This window comes from Salvelinus alpinus, chromosome 30 (genome assembly GCF_045679555.1).
Source record: "Salvelinus alpinus chromosome 30, SLU_Salpinus.1, whole genome shotgun sequence".
NCBI lineage: Eukaryota > Metazoa > Chordata > Actinopteri > Salmoniformes > Salmonidae > Salvelinus > Salvelinus alpinus.
Window position 1 is genome coordinate 13,092,283 of NC_092115.1, and position 21,511 is coordinate 13,113,793.

General features: G+C 42.7%; 2 protein-coding genes across 2 annotated transcripts; one reads left to right on the top strand and one right to left on the bottom strand.

Annotated features, from left to right (window-relative positions):
- Positions 1 to 412: 412 nt before the first annotated feature.
- On the top strand, positions 413 to 4,760 carry ahsg2 (alpha-2-HS-glycoprotein 2). The gene is made up of 7 exons (XM_071377324.1): positions 413 to 759; positions 1,449 to 1,559; positions 1,652 to 1,733; positions 2,059 to 2,216; positions 2,754 to 2,861; positions 3,050 to 3,127; positions 4,004 to 4,760. Exons 1-7 carry the CDS (start codon positions 472 to 474, stop codon positions 4,406 to 4,408), a joined length of 1,230 nt encoding a protein of 409 aa, XP_071233425.1. The 5' UTR covers positions 413 to 471; the 3' UTR covers positions 4,409 to 4,760.
- Positions 4,761 to 15,311: 10,551 nt separating this feature from the next.
- Positions 15,312 to 19,883, bottom strand: LOC139560153 (histone-lysine N-methyltransferase 2D-like). The gene is made up of 7 exons (XM_071376700.1): positions 19,496 to 19,883; positions 19,082 to 19,255; positions 18,837 to 18,955; positions 18,588 to 18,753; positions 18,359 to 18,474; positions 15,487 to 18,252; positions 15,312 to 15,399 (listed from the first exon to the last, which is right to left on the bottom strand). The coding sequence occupies exons 6-7, from the start codon at positions 15,756 to 15,758 to the stop codon at positions 15,315 to 15,317; spliced, it is 357 nt and encodes a 118-aa protein (XP_071232801.1). The 5' UTR covers positions 15,759 to 18,252; positions 18,359 to 18,474; positions 18,588 to 18,753; positions 18,837 to 18,955; positions 19,082 to 19,255; positions 19,496 to 19,883; the 3' UTR covers positions 15,312 to 15,314.
- Between the last annotated feature and the right edge of the window lie 1,628 nt (positions 19,884 to 21,511).

Sequence of the window (21,511 nt, forward strand, 5' to 3'; positions counted from 1 at the left end):
ACATTGTATATAGATTCTCCTTTTCTTTTTTTTTCTCTACTATGTTATTGACTTGTTTATTGTTAACTCCATGTGTAACTCTGTGTTGTTGTCTGTTCACACTGCTATGCTTTATCTTGGCCAGGTCGCAGTTGTAAATGAGAACTTGTTCTCAACTAGCCTACCTGGTTAAATAAAGGTGAAATAAATAAAATAAAAAATTTAAATTCACATCAATGAAATCCCATATTTTATCCAAGCGTGACTTTTTCTCAGTTGAACTGAAGAGTAAAACTTTGACATCTACCTGCTGACACCAATGCACCTGATCACCCCAGACTTTGTCAGTCTAGCATTTATCTTGGCAATATTCCACATGGGGTTCAGGCTGAGGATTCTTGCACAACCCACACGGTACACAGAAGTCCGGGGTGGACATGTGTTTACCTTGGCTCTGTAGTGAAGTTTAAAGTACAGGCTATATACCAGGGCATGTGGACTTCTTCTAGTGTACCCCCGTCATTACCTGCTACAATACTTCCATCCTCTCGCCCTGTCCTAACCCTCCTGATGATGAGTCGCCTGGGTATAGCCTTGGTTTTGGGGCTGCTGACAGGGGCATGGGCCCAGTTGTTGCTGCATAATGTGACCCGTCCGCCCTGCGACTCGCCCGACGTGAAAGCTGCAGCCCTGGTGGCCCAGGATTACCTCAACGGACAGCACACGCACGGCTACAAGTACGCCCTGAACCAGATCGATGACATCAAGATCATAACCAAGGTGAGCCAGAGCTGGAGCATGGATAATAGAATAATCCACAGAGTCACATAGAGATACATCTCTATATGCCTCATCTCTAGATTGGCCTAGATGTATGTATGATACAGTCTAGTGTGCAACATTCATTATTACAGATTGTAATGGAAATACCGGCCTCGCGTAGATTGGACTTCTGTACTCGCAGAATGAGGCGGAATTATTGTTATGTTAAGTACAAAAAATAGTATGAAAAAAAGTATGAAAATGTATGCACTCACTACTGTAAGTCTCTGTGGATAAGATCGTCTGATAAATTACTATAATGTAAAATGTAAATGTAAAGACAAGATACATTTTCAAGTTTATCTTAACTACCCAGGTCCTACCAGTCTACAGTTTTGCAGATGTTTGAGACAGATAAAATATACATATTTTGGTTTTGTTTACCCTAGTGTTCTAAGGAGAAATATACTTTTGATACAAAGCCCCTTTTTTCATGTGTTAACCGCTACAGTTAGCCCTGGAGCTGTATTCACAGTGCTGATCTAGGATCAGTTTCACCTTTTAGATCATAATGAATGAGATTATATGGACGACTGGTGTAGTCTGATCCTAGATCAGCACTCCAACTCTGAGACACTTTATTTTAGAATAAGAGCGCAGATATAATGTATTCCCATTCAGTCATGCTCTCCAGTGTTGTTCAATAGCCTGATGGATCAGAGATCTATCTGATGGAAGTGGACCTACTGGAGACCACATGTCATGTTCTGGACCCTACACCTGTCGCCAACTGCACCGTCAGACCGAAAGTAGCCACAGTGAGGCCAATTCTCCACTTTATTTAATACATTTTATATTCAATGTAGTTAATTCCAATGGATCATTGGTAATGTTCTTTGTTGTTTTTTAGGCAGTGGAGGGAGATTGTGATGTGGTACTGAGAAAGGTTGAAGGAGTTATGTCTGTCACAGCTTTCAAGTGTAAAACTGAAGGTATGCAATCTTTGTCACATTTTTTTCAATCTAATCCAGTGAACTATATAATTTCACAATCCCGTTCCCCAGGCAAATAAAGTATAATCAACACATTCTGTGAACAAAGTCTGACAGCTACTGACTGGAGAGGTACCACAGAAGCGGGAAGGTGAGATCCCACTGGGCACACACTGGTTGAATCAACGTTGTTCCCACGTCATTTCAATGAAATTACATTGAACACAGGTGGAATAGATGTTGACTTGACGTCTGTGCCAAGTGGAATATATTCACACACACACTAATACACTCACCTTCTCTCTCTATCTGGTACCATGTCAAGAATCAACGGAGGACCTCTGTGTGGGCTGTGCCTCACTCCTTCCCCTTAACGACACTGCAGGCCTGACCATGGTCTTTGCCTCGCTGGTCACCTTCAACAACAAGACAGGCAAAGAGTCATTGTTTGAAATCATGGAAGTCGGACGCATGTCAACTCAGGTAAACATATTTTTCTGATCATATGATCATCATGTGGGCAAGTGCAATCTTCTAAAAAGAGTATGGTAATGTTTTTTTATGTCCAAATGAGGTAAACATTTTAAGGGAGAGTTTTCTGCACACAGATCTAGGCTTTTTTTCTGTGTCCAGGAAACTAGCCCTAAATGTAAAAAGTGAATAAGGGCTCCTTTAGACAGGTTGATGTTGATGTGGGGCTCCCGAGTGGTTCAGTGGTATAAGGCACTGCATCTCAGTAATAGAGGTGTCACTACAGACACCCTGGTTCGAATCCAGTCTGTATCACAACCGACTGTGATTGGGAGTCCCATTGGGCGGTGCACAATTGGCCCAGCGTCGTCCGGATTTGGCCGGTGTAGGCCGTCATTGTAAATAAGAATTTGTTCTTAACTGACTTGCCTACGTAAATAAAGATTAAATAAAATAAAACATCTCCTCTGTTTGAGCATACACCTCCCATATACTAACTGTGACTCAACTATAGTGGAAAGCCGTTATGTACTTCAATTCTGTTTGCAGGTTGTGTCTGGTGGAGCCAGATACTTGGCAGAATACGTTATAGTAGAAACTAACTGCACCGTTGATGACAGGGATGACAACTGTGTGCCGCTGACCAATGCTACGGCAGTAAGTATACATTATATCATGGAAGGAGGAAAGCCCAAACCTGCATTGAAATGGCCATACTAGCATACTATTTAGGATGCATACTATTCTAGATGGTATGATAGTGTGGTTATTGAAACATACTCAATGTCTTGGTATTTCATCAGTACCACCATGTGACAAGCTAACACGTTTCTTTTCTCTTTCAGCAACGTGGCTTTTGTCAAGTTGCTGGTGTGAGTTCTTTACACTCAATCCAGTGCAATATATTTGCTGCCTCTTCAATGGTAAGAGAAAAGACATGCATTAACTCACACCTGTGAATAAGTAGGTGACTTGTTATCACTGAGTTATTAATGTGTCTTCTATACTCTATAAAGGCTATATCTTATTTGAACCGAACAATATGAATGAATTAATGAAATGAATTAATGAAAATGTTATTTTCTGGTCAAATCGCCAATTGGCAACACATCCCTTATGGGATGAATTGACACATAAACAAACATTACAATAATTCACTGTAATTAAATGATAATTCTTCTTCCGGTGTTCTCTGCATTGCACATCGCATAAAGAGTGAAAAAAAGTAAGGTAAAAATCAATACATAATAGTGAATAAGGTTATCCAAACAATAATTATATCCTATAATTAATAGACATATTTAGATACATACACACACCCTGTATATACACATAGACATAAATACATCATATATACAGATAAATAAATACAGAAAAAAATAGAATGCATTTGAACCCAGTCTGGCACAAAGAGAAGATTCATATGGGAGACAAGCCTATACACAATATTTAATACACATGTGCCATTTACCACATCGAAGATAAATATTTTTATAATTTAATTATAGGTAGCCATTTTTCTTTTATTCAAGGCTTTATCTAAATATTCCCGCAAACGGAAATACCCAATGGACAAAAACAAAATCAGTTTCTCCTCATCACTCAGCCACATAATACCAGGGTATATCTGGTGGTCTGTCTCCTCATCACTCAGCCACATAATGCCAGGGTATATCTGGTGGTCTGTCTCCTCATCACTCAGCCACATAATGCCAGGGAATATCAATAAATGCCACATGAAAACAAACCATTGCACTGACACAATACTTTGAAGACCTGTCTCTCGTTCTAATGTACAGATGCCTATCGTGGACACCAATGGCACAGTCCCGGTGCCTGCGTCAGTGGTCCACGTCCACGCTGGTAACCTCCACAAGGTCCACGGCCTGAGGCACCACAAACTCACCGCCCTCCACGACCCCGACCGCAGCGGCCTTCTGTCTGCTGAGTCTGGCGAGTCTGGCGAGTCCGAGGAGTCCATAGTGCCTGTGGTCCCAGTGGTGGTGGTCCCAGTGGTGGTGGTCCCTGTAGGTACCGAAGCGCCCCCTGTGTTCGTAGTCGATCCAGTTGTAGGCACGGACGCACCTGTTGTATCTGGGGTGGTGAAGAGGGAAGCCCCAGAACCAGTGCCAGACAGCCCAGCTATTGTGTCTGCACCTCTTGCACCTGTGCCAGTGTGTCCAGGGAAGAAGACATTTTTCTGAGAAGCGTTCAGATTTTACAAGGCACATACTCTTTAATGTCGCAGTCATCAAACTGCATGTAGTGGGCCCACTGCATGATCAGAGAATACCGCATAAGGGCTTGAGTCTGCTTTCCTTGCTGAGATTTCATTTTGCTTTTACAAGACCTTCATCATTAATTGGTTCGGTAGAGATTTACTACATCTTTACTAGCTATTTGTTTAGGGGGGTTGTCATGGTTCTAAACATGTGGGGAGTTACAAGTAAGGGTTAAAATGTAGGTAATAAGGGTTAATTTACTACGCTCAATGCGCAATGGCTGTATGTACTCTGAACTGCTCTGTATCTAGGGATAATAAAGAATGACATTTTACTTACTTTCTCATGTGTCTTTCACAGCTAAACGAGACCCCCGCAGAAATGGGCTTTTTATTTATCTGACTTTGATGTACAGCCCTTATATTTAGCCTCACAATTAAGTGTTTTACCATTTTCCTTTCAGGACAACCAGGGCTACAAGTAGAAGACACAACTATTTGACATAAACTGTTGAATTCATGAGATTCATTTTTTGACAAATGTAAAAATATATATATATATATTATGCCAAAGCAAAAACCTGATCAGAATGAATTCAAATGAATGCTGTAAGTACAGGAATTGTTTTCTCAGTGGGAAATGAATATCCAACTAGTCAGTGACAACTGTTTGGCGTTCAGAGTTTATGACCGCAACTATGTGAGTTTATTACAGTATTATAGACACTATGTCCTGGGATTTCCTATGATCTTCTGTGTAGAAGAACCCCTTACCTTCTAACGACTCTTGTGTAGCTTGTGAGCGTCATATCTTTTAATACTTGAAAGCTCAAACCATTCGGATTCTACAGATGTTTTTGTATAAAAGACCTTGCCCTGGGCCGTTTCGGGATCCTCCCTTGTCTCACAAACATCGCTTTAGCTCCGCCCCGGTTCAACAAACTAATGTTTGGTACCAAAGGATGCAGAGGGAGTGGACGAATCCAATGATATAACTCAGAAGTCTGTAGCTCAAACACATAAAAGGGGTTAGAAGAGGTTAGAAGTCCTAAATCACACCGGCGTGACAATAGGACTCACTGTGTTAATGTGCATGAAGGTTGTTAGTCATTTTTGAGCATCTTAAAATGCGTTACTAGATAAACTACTCTGGTGATATAATTCATAAGGTATTCAAAATCAATGACTATTTTCAGAAGCACTGGCATCATCCATCCTCTAAGAATTAAACTATTCATTCATCTATTATTATTAAACTATTAATTCATCTATTATTATTTAACTATTCATTGATCCATGCTGTCCATATTGGGCCGCCTTATGATACATAGCACTGACTATGGCCTATGGCAGGGGTACTCAAGTACTATTTGAGCAGGTCCGGTCACACACATTTCCTATGTGGCAAAGGTCCAGATGGATATTGTTACTGTATTTATCGTCATAGTAACAAACCCCCCACTTCACAACACATGTGACCCCAAACTGTTCAAACGGTTAACACCCCTCTTGTTAGCGGAGAGAACATTTAGCAATTTAAAAGTAAATTTCCTGCAATTTTACACAGTTTGCCATGGGGCAGAGAGAACGTTTTGCAGTTTTAAAGCTCATGTCCTGCAATTCTACACAGTTTTCCATTTCTTATGTGTGTTTATACGATACCAGGAGTCAAGGCCCGACTGAGTTCTGCGTGTTGAATATGGCTGTTCTATGGTACAAAATAATACTGGTACTACACATTTCTAATCAAAATTATAGGATCATAATAAATCCCTGAATGATCATGTACATCAAAACATAAAAAATATGTGGCTAGAAAATATGGACATAACTGTGGACAATTTAGAAAAGGATTATGTGACACATTTGAATCCAGAAAACACAATTTGGTTTGAAAGGGCTTCATTAACAAGTCTGTGATAGCAACACAGCTTTCATTCAAAATGTTCAATGGTACTTTGCTTGTGTAAACAATGTCTTATGAAACCCCTTTTTCTAATACTCGAATTCAAAGAACTACCCTATTGATTGGTCAAAGAAGGCAAATGTGTATTCTGGGTTACTGAGGACCTCTTTACACTCAGAACCTACATACACACTCAGCATTGGTGGGCTTTCTTGTTTTCACATATCTATTTTACTGTGCAAAACTATAAGGCCTTCTTGATGATCGAAGACAACATAAATATGCAGACATTCCAGGTAAATTATCAGCATGGAAATATAAAATTACCTGAAAGCATAAATCACTTGTTTTGACCATTCAGAATACTTGCCAATCCTGGCAAAGAGCAATGATCAAGGTTGAAGATTATTCTACCTTTATTTCAACAAGGAACACAGACTGAGACCAAGGTCTCTTTTACAGCGGGGCCCTGCATATACATGTTTACACATACAGTTTAGGTACAATGATTAAAAAAACTAAACAAGACAAACAAAACGATCACAGATAATACAAAAAAATATATAATTTTTTAACATTTAAATACAAGAACAGATTACATTTACACATAGGTTATTCCCCTAACAGCACAATAACTTGCATTACCCGAAACAGTTACAAGCAATACAAAAATAAAAATTCTCCAATAAATATTTAAAATGAGGAAGGGGGACAAGAGTCTCAAGTTTAAGTTTAGTCTGCAGGCTATTCCATAGGCAAGGAGTGTAACAGGAAAAGGCAGCCATACCCAACTCTGTGGAAATCGCATGGGCCTCAAGTGTAATCCATGCTTGAGACCTGGTTTTAGGAATTATAATTCTAATATTGATGAGTGATGATAAATAAGAAGGTAGTTTATTCAGAAGTGCTTTATAGACAAACACGAGAGCATGTTGTTCTCGTCTCACGGACAGCGAAGTCCAACCCACATTTTGATATAAAACACAGTGGTGAGTTCTGTAGCTAGCACCAGTAATAAACCTAAGCGCGCAACGATAAGTAGCATCCAGCGATTTAAGTGTTGATGCCGTAGCATGCATGTAAATAATATCCCCATAATCTATAACAGACATAAAAGTAGCTTGCACAATGTGTCTTCTATTTGTAGAGGACAAGCATGTCCTGTTTCTATAGAGGAAGCCTAGCTGGATTTTTAGCCGTTTACAAAGTTCATCAATATGCATTTTAAAAGACAGTTTATCATCCAACCATATCCCTAACTATTTATATGCAGAGACCTGATTAATTCGAGAACCATCTAAGCTCGTAAGTGCAAGTGTATTTTCAACCAACTTTTTGAACCTATTAAAAATTATAAAATGTGTTTTATTTGCATTTAAAATAAGTTTCAGCTGTATAAAAGACCCTTGTAATATCTTAAAATCTGTATCCAATAGTGATGTGCCATTGTTTGCTGTTGCTGTTGGCAACCTGATGTCCATGCCATGTCTGTGGACCCGATGACACCATCATCCTAACAACAACTGGCAGCTGCCTACAGGCAGTCCTAGAGGAACTGAGCAGAACAATCCAGGACTTTATAAGAGTCTTAAAGCTGGGGAAGATACCAGATTGACAAAGTGTATCTCAATGCATGAAAACAATTTAATATGTAAGAATTTCCAACATATTTTAATTTCACCTATCTAGTCATTTCAGATCAGGGCTAGAGGTGGAACCAGAATGACACTTCACAGTAATATTTTATCTAATAATATACAGTGTGTATCATAAGTATTCAGCCCCCTTTGACATGAAATAGCTGTGCAGCGATGCTCCCTATCCAACCTGACAGAGCTTGAGATGATCTCAAATCAAATCAAATCAAATTTTACTTGTCAAACGCGCCGAATTCAACAGGTTCAGAGGGCAAAGGCTTGAGAAGCACCAAGAGGAATAATACCACTGCATTGCCTTAAATATTGGAACCATTTGAAATCTTCTGACATGTATTTATTTATTTTTAGACGCTCTAGATCTCTCTATTCTACTTCTCTTTTGGTGCAGTTTGGCCTGGAGTTGTTTCCGTAGTTGTCTGAATCTGAACAGTGTTTGGTTTGTGGTGTTAGCCTGTTAGAGAGCCTGCCCCCTCAAGGTTATATTAATACGTTTATTTAGAATTTCACCTTACAGTGAAGTTCTTACTTAAAAGCCCTTAACCAACAATGCCGTTTTAAGAAAAAAAGATCTAAAAATAAAAAAGTTAAATAAGAAATAAAAGTAACAGATAATTAAAGAGCAGCAGTAAAATAACAATAGTGAGGCTATATACAGGGGGTACCGGTACAGAGTCAATGTGCGGGAGCAACGGTTAGTCGAGGTAATTTAGGTAATATGTACATGTAGGTAGAGTTATTAAAGTTACTATGCATAGATAATAAACAGAGAAGAAGCAGCATAAAAGAGAGGGGTGGAAATGCAAATAGTCTGGGTAGCCAATTGATTAGATGTTCAGGAGTCTTATGGCTTGGGGGTAGAAGCTGTTTAAAAGCCTCTTGGACCTAGACTTTGGCGCTCCGGTACCACTTGCCGTGCGGTAGCAGAGAGAACAGTCTATGACTAGGGTGGCTGGAGTCTTTGACAATTTTAGGGCCTTCCTCTGACACCGCCTGGTATAGAGGTCCTGGATGGCAGGAAGCTTGGCCCCAGTGATGTACTGGGCAGTACGCTCTACCCTCTGTAGTGCCTTGCGGTCGGAGACCGAGCAGTTGCCATACCAGGCAGTGATGCAACCAGTCAGGATGCTCTTGATGGTGCAGCTGTAGAACCTTTTGAGGATCTGAGGACCCATGCCAAATCTTTTCAGTCTCCTGAAGGGGAATAGGTTTTGTCGTGCCCTCTTCACGACTGTTTTGGTGTGCTTGGACCATGTTGGTTTGTTGGTGATGTGGACACCAAGGAACTTTAAGCTCTCAACCTGCTCAACTGCAGCCCCGTCGATGAGAATGGGGGCGTGCTTGGTCCTCCTTTTCCTGTAGTACACAATCATCTCCTTTGTCTTGATCACGTTGAGATAGAGGTTGTTGTCCTGGCACCACACGGCCAGGTCTCTGACCTCCTCCCTATAGGCTGTCTTGTCGTATTCGTTGATCAGGCCTACCACTGTCGTGTCATCAGCAAACTTAATGATGGTGTTGGAGTTGTGCCTGGCCATGCAGTCATGAGTGAACAGGGAGTACAGGAGGGGACTGAGCACGCATCCCTGAGTGGCCCCTGTGTTGAGGATCAGCGTGATGGATGTGTTGTTACCTACCCTCACCACCTGGGGGTGGCCCGTCAGGAAGTCCAGGATCCAGTTGCAGAGGGAGGTATTTAGTCCCAGGGTCCTTAGCTTAGTGATGAGCTTTGAGGGCACTATGGTGTTGAACTCTGAGCTGTAGTCAATGAATAGCATTCTCACATAGGTTTTCCTTTTGTCCAAGTGTGAAAGTGCAGTGTGGAGTGCAATAGAGATTGCATCATCTGCGGATCTGTTGGGGCGGTATGCAAATTGAGTGGGTCTAGGGTTTCTGGGATAATGGTGTTGATGTGAGCCATGACCAGCCTTTCAAAGCACTTCATGGCTACAGACGTGAGTGCTACAGGTCGGTAGTTATTTAGGCAGATTACCTTAGTGTTCTTGGGCACAGAGACTATGGTGGTCTGCCTGAAACATGTTGCTATTACAGACTCAGATAGGGAGAAGTTGAAAATGTCAGTGAAGACACTTGCCAGTTGGGCAGCGCATGCTCGGATTACACGTCCTGGTAGTCTGACTAGCCCTGTGGCCTTGTGAATGTTGACCTGTTTAAAGTGCTTATACCAGAGTTAAATAAATGTAAAATTATTAGAATTGTTTTACTAAATACTCACATGGGTTACTGTGAGCATGATCACAGTCATCCGGAACAGCTGATTCTCTCATGCATGTTTCAGTGTTACTTTCCTCGAAGCAAGCATAGAAGTAATTTAGCTCATCTGGTAGCCTTGTGTCACTGGGAAGCTCACAGCTGTGCTTCCCTTTGTAGTCTGTAATAGTTTGCGAGCCCTGCCACATCCAACGAGCGTCGGAGCCAGTGTAGTACGATTCAATCTTAGTCCTGTATTGATGCTTTGCCGGTTTGATGGTTCGTCGGAGGGCATAGTGGGATTTCTTATAAGCTTCCGGGTTAGAGTCCCGCTCCTTGAAAGCAGCAGCACTACCCTTTATGCTCAGTGCGGATGTTGCCTGTAATACATGGCTTCTGGTTGGGGTATGTACTGTGGGGACAACGTTATCGATGCACTTATTGATGAAGCCAATGACTGATGTGGAGTACTCTTCAATGCCATCAGAAGAATCCCGGAACATATTCCAGTCTGTGCAAGAAAAACAGTCCTGTAGCTTAGCATTTGCGTCATCTGACTACTTTCTTATTGACCGAGTCACTGGTGCTTCCTGCTTTAGTTTTTGTTTGTAAGCAGGAATCAGGAGGATAAAATTATGGTCAGATTTGCCAAATGGAGGGCGAGGGAGAGCTTTGTACGCATCTCTTTGTGTGGAGTATAGGTGGTCTAGAGTATTTGGTTGCACATTTAACATGCTGGTAGAAATGAGGTAAAACGGATTTAGGTTTTCCTCCATTAAAGTCCCCGGCCACTAAAGTCCCCGGTCCCCGGCCACTAGGAGCCACTAGGAGCTTCACCTCTGGGTGAACGTTTTACTGTTTACTTATGGCCGTATACAGCTCAACGAGTGTGGTCTTAGTCCCAGCATTGGTTTGTGGTGCCAACATCTGCAGAGAAGAATGGGAGAAACTTCCCAAATACAGGTGTGCCAAGCTTGTAGCATCATACCCAATAAGACTTGAGGCTGTAATCACTGCCAAAGGCGCTTCAACAAAGTACTGAGTAAAGGGGCTGAATACTTATGTAAATGTGATATTTAAGTTGATATTTAATACATTTGCAAAAATGTCTAAAAACCTGTTTTTGCTTTGTTATTATGGGGTATTGTGTGTAGATTGATGAGAGAAAAAAACAATTTAATCAATTTTAGAATAAGGGTGTAATGTAACAAAATGTGGAAAAAGTCAAGGGGTCTGAATACTTTCTGAATGCAGTGTATATATTAGAATATGAATATCATACAGTGGACTCATAAGCCTACAGGCCTATCCATACAGTGGACTCATAAGCCTATAGGCCTATCCATACAGTGGACTCTTAAGCCTACAGGCCTATCCATACAGTGGACTCATAAGCCTACAGGCCTATCCATACAGTGGACTCATAAGCCTACAGGCCTATCCATACAGTGGACTCATAAGCCTACAGGCCTATCCATACAGTGGACTCATAAGCCTATAGGCCTATCCATACAGTGGACTCATAAGCCTACAGGCCTATCCATACAGTGGACTCATAAGCCTACAGGCCTATCCATACAGTGGACTCATAAGCCTACAGGCCTATCCATACAGTGGACTCATAAGCCTACAGGCCTATCCATACAGTGGACTCATAAGCCTATAGGCCTATCCATACAGTGGACTCATAAGCCTACAGGCCTATCCATACAGTGGACTCATAAGCCTACAGGCCTATCCATACAGTGGACTCATAAGCCTACAGGCCTATCCATACAGTGGACTCATAAGCCTATAGGCCTATCCATACAGTGGACTCATAAGCCTACAGGCCTATCCATACAGTGGACTTGCAAGTCGAAGAACACCATCCCAACCGGGAAGCATGGGGGTGGCAGAATCATGTTGTGGGGGTGCTTTGCTGCAGGAGGGTCTGGTGCACTTCACAAAATAGATGGCATCATGAGGTAGGAAAATTATGTGGATATATTGAAGCAACATCTCAAGACATCAGTCAGGAACGACCCCAAGCATACTTCCAAAGTCGTGGCAAAATGTCTTAAGGACAACAAAGTCAAGGTATTGGAGTTGCCATCACAAAGCCCTGACCTCAAACCTATAGAACATTTGTGGGCAAAACTGAAAAAGCGTGTGCGAGCAAGAAGGCCTACAAACCTGACTCAGTTACACCAGCTCTGTCAGGAGGAATGGGCCAAAATTCACCCAACTTATTGTGGGAAGCTTGTGGAAGGCTACTCAAAACGTTTGACCCAAGTTAAACAATTTAAAGGCAATGCTACCAAATACTAATTGAGTGTATGTGAACTTCTGACCCTCTGGGAATGTTATGAAAGCAATATAAGCTGAAATAAATCATTCTCTCTACTATTATTCTGACATTTCACATTCTTAAAATAATAAAATGGTGATCCTAACTGACCTAAGACAGGGAATTTTAACTGGGATTAAATGTCAGGAATTGCGAAAAACTGTGTTTAAATGTATTTGGCTAAGGTGTATATAAATGTCCGACTTCAACTGTATGTTCGATTGGGTTCAAGTCCAGGCTCTGGCTGGGCCACTCAAGGACATTGAGTCTTGTCCCGAAGCCACTCCTGCGTTGTCTTGGCAGTTTGCTTAGGGTCGTTGTCCTGTTGGAAGGTGAACCTTGAGCGCTCTGGAGCAGTTTTTCATCAAGAATCTCTCAGTACTTTGCTCCATTCATCTTGGCCTCATTCCTGACTAGTCTCCCTGCACCTGAAAAACATCCACACACCATGAGGCTGCCATCACCATAGTGATGGTGCCAGGTTTCCTCCAGTTGTGATGATTGGCATTCAGGCCAACGAGTTCAATCTTGTTTTCATCAGACCAGAGAATCTTGTTTCTCATGGTCTGAGAGTCCTTTAGTTGCCTTTTGGGCCTTGGTCACCTCCCTGACCAACGCCCTTCTCCACCGATTGATCAGTTTGTCCGGGCGGCCAGCTCTAGGAAGGGTCTTGGTGGTTCCAAACTTCTTCCATTTAAGAATTATGGAGGCCACTGTGTTCTTGGGGACATTCAATGCTGCAGAAATGTTTTGGTACCCTTCCCCAGATCTGTGCCTCAACACAATCCTGTCTTGGAGCTCTACGGTCAATTCCTTCGACCTCATGGCTTGGTTTTTGCTCTGACATACACTGTCAACTGTGGGACCTTATACAGACAGGTGTGTGCCTTTCCAAAGTATGTCTAATCAATTGAATTTACCACAGATGGACTCCAATCAAGTTGTAAAAACATCTCAAGGATAATCAATGGAAACAGGATGCACCTGAGCTCAATTTTGTTTCTCATAGCAAAGGGTCTGAATACTGTTTTGTTTTTTTATTAGCAAACATTTCTAAGAACCTTTTTTTCATTATGGGGTATTGTGAGCAGATTGCTGAGGAAATGTTTTTTTTTTTAAATCAATTTTAGAATAAGGTAACATAACAAAATGTGGAAAAAGGGGTCTACATACTTTCCAAAGGCACTAAGTATCAAGGTCTAAATCATTTCAAATTCCTTATATTAAGCAAGCCAGACAGGACCATCCTTTTTAAATTTACGGGTAGCTAGTGACACTCGGACATAATTTACAAACGAAGCATTTGTGTTTAGTGAATCTGCCTGATCAGGTAGTAGGGATGACCAGGGATGTTCTCTTGATAAGTTTGTGAATTGGACCATTTTCCTGTCGTGCTAAGCATTCAAAATGTAACGAGTACTTTTGTGTCAGTGAAACATTGACTAAAAAGTACATTATTTTCTTTAGGAATGTGACGTAAAAAATACAAATAAAGTACCAACACCCCCAAGAAATACTTAAGTACTTTACACCACTGTAATTGTATATGTATTTATGCAAAAAGAAAATAGGGATCACAACGGAAATAAGTCCGACTATCAATCCAAACTGCACCGGCCAATTGATGAATGGAAAGAGACATGTTACAAGACATTAAAAAGTTATGACATTTGGAGATTGCCAAGACTTCAATTCTGGGTAAGCATACAAGGTAGGGTGTGATGTATTTTTTGTTTGTCGAGATTGAGTGTTTTGAAATCCCAAACCATGTTATATAAGTGCTCAATGTCAATATGCTTTGTTAATTGGTTGTGTGGTGCATTGGCACAGAAACCTGTGTTCAGCAACCGACTGTCATGCGTGCATACATTCTACATAAGTGTGGTGCCAGGAATCGAACCCACTGTCCCGGCAACACCATGCTCTACCAGCTGAGCTACAGGGGACCACAGTTACGCCCATTAGACACCATCTAACCGACCCACTACTAATTGTAAGTTGCTTTGGATAATGGACTCAAAAGACATGCTGCCTCTTTTAGGATGGTACTTTCTAGCACTGTTGAAGCAAATGTGGTAGAGGTCTTACTGTAACCCAATATTGAACAAGCCACAACATCCCCATACACAACTCCTAACCAGTTGTGTGAACTCCCAAACTAATTCAATTGTTGAGGTTTAAAAAAATAAAATCCTCAGCATTTCTTAAGACTGCAGAAAAGCTTTATAGTTCACTCTAGACATGCGCAAATGAGTGACTCATGAGGATAATGGGTGACAATGTCCTGCCACCAAATGCATGTGCAGTCTGAGTGGGATGCTAGCAAAATGCAGTAGACTTCAAAGCGGCAGGATAGAAATTGATGCACTATGAGTAATGGTTCACATTCAATAGCAAATAGTTTATTTTAGACTCCGTTGAGATCAGTGGCCAATACAACTATAGCATGCAACCACTTGAACCCATTCCCTTGAAAAGCTGAACTATTTTTCAATGTGACCACTAGATGGGAGGCTTACACCATATTTGAGTGTTAGAATACTGCCAGCGTTTCAGCAATGATCTGAAATAGCTTCTGGAGCCATGGTCTGAAATTATTAATTTAAGTTTGTATGTGGGTGACATTGACTGGGAAAAGTACACAGAAAAGTCAGTGGTGTAAATGTGTAAATTGTGCCTTCTGGTTTACAGTACAAGTGTTAATCACACCTGGCTAAAACATTTCTTAAAACCTAAATTTCTTAACATGCAGTTAAGGGGAAAAAATTAAAACAATGTTGCGCAATTGTCAGTTAATTACTTTATTGGGAAAACACGACTGCTTCTGGTGGGCATCAGCACCATTAACTGAAGGATGCATGACCCTTCTCATCCTGAAAAAGAGATGCATGTTGAGTCCACTGTTCAATTAAAGACTTAAAATGTTTAGGCAACTATGGAGGAAGGTCAAAATGACTTACCATTTAGATAGCAGCATGGTAAGAACCTCCTGCGGACTGGGCCGGGTAAGAACCTCCTGCGGACTGGGCCGGGTAAGAACCTCCTGCGGACTGGGCCGGGTAAGAACCTCCTGCGGACTGGGCCGGGTAAGAACCTCCTGCGGACTGGGCCGGGTAAGAACCTCCTGCGGACTGGGCCGGGTAAGAACCTCCTGCGGACTGGGCCGGGTAAGAACCTCCTGCGGACTGGGCCGGGTAAGAACCTCCTGCGGACTGGGCCGGGTAAGAACCATGGAACCCCTCGTTAGACCCTAGTGGCACAATGGGCTTCCAATAGTGTTCGAAGGACTCTGGGAATTCAGGTCTGGAGGGTTTACCAGAAGGCTTGGCTGCAGGTTTCTGGGGGTAGGATGGTTTGGAACCAGCATAATATATTGGCAATGAGCCGTAATGGGTAAGCATTTGTTGGCCTGAAGGATTTGGTTGCTGAAGGCTAGAGATACCCTCTGAATTACTGGGAAGGGAGCCACCCAGTTCCTTGACTGGTCTTGGAGGCTGAGGCGTTCCATGTGGATGCTCTTGAGGACTCTGTTGTTCAAGTGTGCTATGCATCTGCATTGCAGATTCAGACAGTTGGGTGTGGTGGTGGTCTGGTTGCATCAGAGGCTTGGATGCGTAGAACATGTCAGGGTCATACCACATTGGAGGTCTGAAAGGATAATGTGGCCACTTTGAAGGTTGGGGTTTTAAGGGCTTGTTGAGGTCACTGGACAGCGATTGAGGTTCAGATGGTTTACTTGGATCACTGGCAGGTCGCTCATGTTCCACGGGCTTGTTAGAATAAACAGGTGCTTGGCCATGTGGCTGTACTGGACCTTGTGAGTTGTATGGCAGAGGATATGCATGCATAAGCTGTTGTGGGTTATGGGGCAGAATTGGTTGTTGCTGTGCCATAGGTTTTTTGGAGTCACTGGCAGGTGCTTCAAAATATGGGCGCATTGGCTGCTGTGGGTTGTAGGGCTGAGAATGTGATTCCTTTGGATGTTGGGGTTCTGAGGGCTTGTTGGCATCACTAGGTGCTTGGGCATACGAAGCCAAGGAGGCTGAAAATCTCATTCCATGCTGACTCCAGTAGTCATGGAAACCAGTCAAGGACGTTTTAGTGGGGGCAACCGTCTGAACCGTTATAGGTCGTTGGGTTGTAGTGGCTTGGCTAGGTTCAGAAACTGAAGCATAATTGAACAGGTCAGATGTATGTTTGAAAGGGTAAGCGGGAATGATTACACTATCCTTGGATGTTACAGGGCCAAAATGGTTGTGGTGGTGTTGATGGAAAGATATGGGCATGGGGCAGCAGGTCAAGAAACCAGTAGGGCAGACTGCAGGACAATACCCAGGATGTGGTGGATAAGAGTCAACTGGCTGAGGTGAACTTGGAGCCACAGTTGGAGGTGCTTTAGTATTTCTTTGATGACTAGGTTGTTGAGGAGCAGGTATCCATGTATGAACAACAAGTTCAGTTTGTTCTGATGTTTGAGTTACAGGCCTAAGTGGGATTGTAATGGGCTTAGCTGGCTCAGGGTAGAACTGTTGGTAGTGATGTGGGTAATAGGGATGCAGTGGAGCTGTTGGCTTTTCAGTAGCAGGGGGAAGCATGGAAGGTTTAGGCTTTGGAGTCACAGGCTTGGCTGGTTGACGGTCAAAGGAATCCCAAGGAATTTGGGGGTCTTTAGGGGGAGAGCCAGTTACAGGCTTGGGATGTGGAGGATAGTGAGGATGTGGGTAGTAAGGATGCTGCACATGGCCTTGAGGAGCATTGGTAGCAGGAGTAGACACTTGAGGGGGAGGAGTTACAGGCTTAGCAGGCAGAGGGTAGAATGAGAAGTAATACTGAGGGTTCCCAGGAGGCAGAGTATCAGGTTTCAGGTAGTAAGGATGTAGTGGAGCTGTTGGCTTTTCAGTAGCAGGGGGAAGCATGGCAGGTGTAGGCTTTGGAGTCACAGGATGCGTAGCAGGCTTGGCTGGTTGACGGTCAAAGGAATCCCAAGGAATTTGGGAGTCTTTAGGGGGAGAGCCAGTTACAGGCTTGGGATGTCGATAGTCAGGATGTTGTACAGGGCCCTGAGGAACTTTGGTAGCAGGGGAAGGAGTTGCAGGCAGAGGGTGGAATGAAAAGTAATACTGAGGGTTCACAGGAGGATGCGTAGCAGGTTCTGTGTAGTAAGGATGCAGTGGAGATGTTGGCTTTTCAGTAACAGGCTTTTGAGTCATAGGAGGATGATCATAAGGATATGGGTAGTAAGGATAGTACACCTTGCCATTTGGAGCTTCTGTTGCAGGGGGAGGTGTGGCAGGCATATGAGTAACTGGCTGAGGGTAGAAGGACTCCGAATACCAATGAGGCTGGGGGTCTTTAGGTGGAGAGCTAGTTACAGGCTTGGCTTGCTGATGGTAGAAGGACTCTGAATACCAGTGAGGCTGGGGGTCTTCAGGTGGAGCGCTAGTTACAGGCTTGGCTGGCAGAGGGTAGAATGAAAAGTAATACTGAGGGTTCCCAGGAGGTGGAGTAGCAGGCTTTGTGAAGTAAGGATGCAGCGGAGCCTGGGGTTTAGAGGGTGGAGTAGGCCGAGGAGGAAACATTGGACTTGGTTGAAGCGCAATAGTGGGAGGAAGAGGAAACAAAGGGTTTTGGGGGTAATTGGGGCGAGGGATAGACTGGTCAACAGAACTAGGACAGGACACTTTAACCTCCCCCTCTCCAGCAAGTTCAAGGGTGAACATCCCATCCTGCAATAAAGAGATTAACATTTGAGTCAAATCATTGATTCCCATCCATGTCCTTCAAAACCAGCAAGGGCAATATTAACACAACTGACAATTCAGAAAGCCATACCTTAGTTTCCACACAGGGCTCATAATGAGCAGAAATGGTCACATATTCTAGATGAGGTACCACACTGTAGCCACAATGGGGCGAAACTTCCATCAATGGCTGCCAGTGTCCTTTGACTGGAAGAGAGTAATGGAGTAGAACTTAAAGCATACAGTTACAAATATACTTATCTAACTTGCGCTTGTGTTCCTCTTGAGACTGCATGAGGATTGAGACTTAAATTACTTACACTTGACCCTGAGATCCTTGGCAGAGGTGCCCCCCTCCATTTTCACTACCATGCCCTCAGGGTAGCAGGAAACAGTAGGAGGGTTGGGTTTAGAGGACTTTTTGGCAGGGCAGGACATTTTAATTGGCAACCCCCACCAACGCAAAGGCAGAACATAATTACCATCCTGCAAGATTAAATGTAAAGTTACTCATCTTGGAAAGTGTTAAAATTCACAATAAAATAGGAACAATTTCATTGACCTCATACCTCCAGTGTGACATAACAGCCATTATAGATTGCAATGAAAATCCAATCCTGGCGAGTGGCTCTGATGGAATGACCACAGCTTGTGGGCAACTGTGACAGAGGCAGGGGAGACTGATTTCCTGCAAGACATTGTAACAGCAAGAGAAATTAAATTTGTTAACCAGTAACACAACAAATGACATCTAACTTGAACAGCTTTCAAATGACTCAAAATCAAATACCAGGATAAACAGCTGGATACTTGCCTCGGTCCACAAAAAAGAGAGACCCTGGTGTAGAGCCTGTGTCATGGACCTTTAGTTTCATGGAGTCCCCAACACATTCAACACTTGGTTCCATCCGCAAAAGACTTTCCACCACTGGACTACTTGGGCTAGCTGTGCCATAAACTTGCCCTCCCAGCTGCTTAGATTCCCAACCTTTAAAGTAGAAGACAACATATGTATTTAACTAAACCATTGGTAGTCCATTCTTAAACCTAGGTTGTAGGGCAATGCTACTAAAGCCATTCACAGGACTAAGAGTCCCTAACAGCATTGTTTGGACCAAAACTTTCCATTTACACTGGAAGGTGCAACTAATGGTTGTTAAGTCAAAAACATTCCTAAAAATAGAAACAAAATGAAGATAATAAAAAGCAAGTTAGAGATCATACATACCCATGTCAGACTGGTAGTCAGCATCATCCAGTGAACCATTGGAGGATCTGACTTTGGAGACAGTATGTTCATCAGTAGAAAAACTCTCATTTCTTGGTTTGACATTACGTCCAAGTATAAGCCTTCCAAATTGTACAGCACCTGTAGACTGCTCCTCTTTACCATTGTTAAGATCCCCCTTCAAATGGGGTCCCAGGACAATAGAGGATTTTGACGATCTTGTTTGTGTTAATGCAGTGCACTGACCAAAGGAGTTCAATACTACCACAACTAGCCCTAAACATATTAAAGAGAGACGCTCCTCTTTTGCCTTCCATGCCATCGGACTAAAATCGCGTTTCACAAACACACCAGACCACCACATCAGTGTGCTGAAAGAGTGTCCTTCACTCACTGTCGCCAGAGGCTGAATATGATTACCGACCAATTAGACTTCAGACCTCCCACTCACAGGTGTCTCTAATCAAATGACCCACGTCACCTTCAGGAGGGTGCGACATTCAGAACGATGCAGACAGAAATGTCTTGTTCTAAACTGACATGGTTCCCTATTCTACATGAGAGGCATATGTCTATTCTACATTACAGCCTACATTGCTATCTGAACATTGCGTCCAAGTTGAACGCAACTGTGATCAATTAGTGGTATTTGGTTGATTGACGAGTACGCTTAGAATATTTTCCACTATAACCAGGTTTCCATCCAACCTTTTCATGCGATTAAAGTGCATGTTGCCGGCCTGATGGGAACAGCAAATTTGTCGGTAAACCTTCCAAATGTCGACAAAACAAAAATACGCTAAACATGGTGGGATCTTTTTGTCTGTACATTTAATTATGCGAGATATTGTGGTGGAAAAGACTTTAAGCAAAAACATTTTATATAATAACCATGATATCAAAGTAAATTTGGAGTCGTGATGATATGTTGTGTGGTCCTCCCACTACGACTCTGGAAAGCATGCAGTGTATTAGGCTGCAGATTAAATAACATGATGAACTTCACAGGGTGGTGAAAGTGCACGGTGATGAGCTTGATGCTCCTTTCCAGCTGTGCGTGATGACATAGTGCACATTTTGCCACAACATATCGCGTGATTCCAAGTTTACTTCAATATGACGGTTATTATATCAATATGTGCGCATTAACGCGGTTTCACCGCCATTTCCTGCATATTTAATTTTACCGACCCAAAAGTTCCCACCTTGTCTCGCGTATTTTGTTTTGTCGCCATTTGAAAAGTTTACAGTCAAATTTGCTGTTTCCATCAGGCCTGTCGTGATATTTTTTTGTCCTACATGTACTTTACTTGCATGAAAAGGTTGGATGGAAACCTGGTTATGGAGTCTCATCTCTGTAAGACTCTTTTTAAACGACATCAAATCTTGTTCTTCTCCGTTTCCCCAGATCATGTAGTGTGTGAGGAGGAATTCAAGTATGCCATGTTGGCCCTGAACTGCATCTGTCCAGCAACCTCGTCCCTCATAACCTTACTGGTCCACACTTCACAGGGCCGGTAAGTTACACAACCACCCTGCACCCTCATATCTAGTCGACTCTTCAATGGTCTACACTCCATAGGATCTGCAAAGTACAGTAGGCAACCCACCTACCGCAAAGTCTCTACCCAGCAACCCCCCCCCCCCCCCCCACCACTAAGTTTCTACCCACCAACCCCCCCCACCCCACCACTAAGTCTCTACCCACCTACCACTAAGTCTCTACCCACCAAACCACCAAGTTTCTACACACCATCTGTTTATGGTCACCATCTGAAGACATTGGCCCCAAATCGACCCCTAGACCCTGGTCGAGTTCCCCATGCTCAGACGTTGGCCACATCATTGACTTTTCCATCAGGCACCAGATTGCTATAACTTACAGTGCATTCAGAAAGTATTCAGACCCCTTGACTTTTTCCACATTTTGATACATTAAGGCCTTATTCTAAAATGGATTAAATAGTTTTTTCCCCTCATCAATCTACACACAATACCCCATAATGACAAAGCATG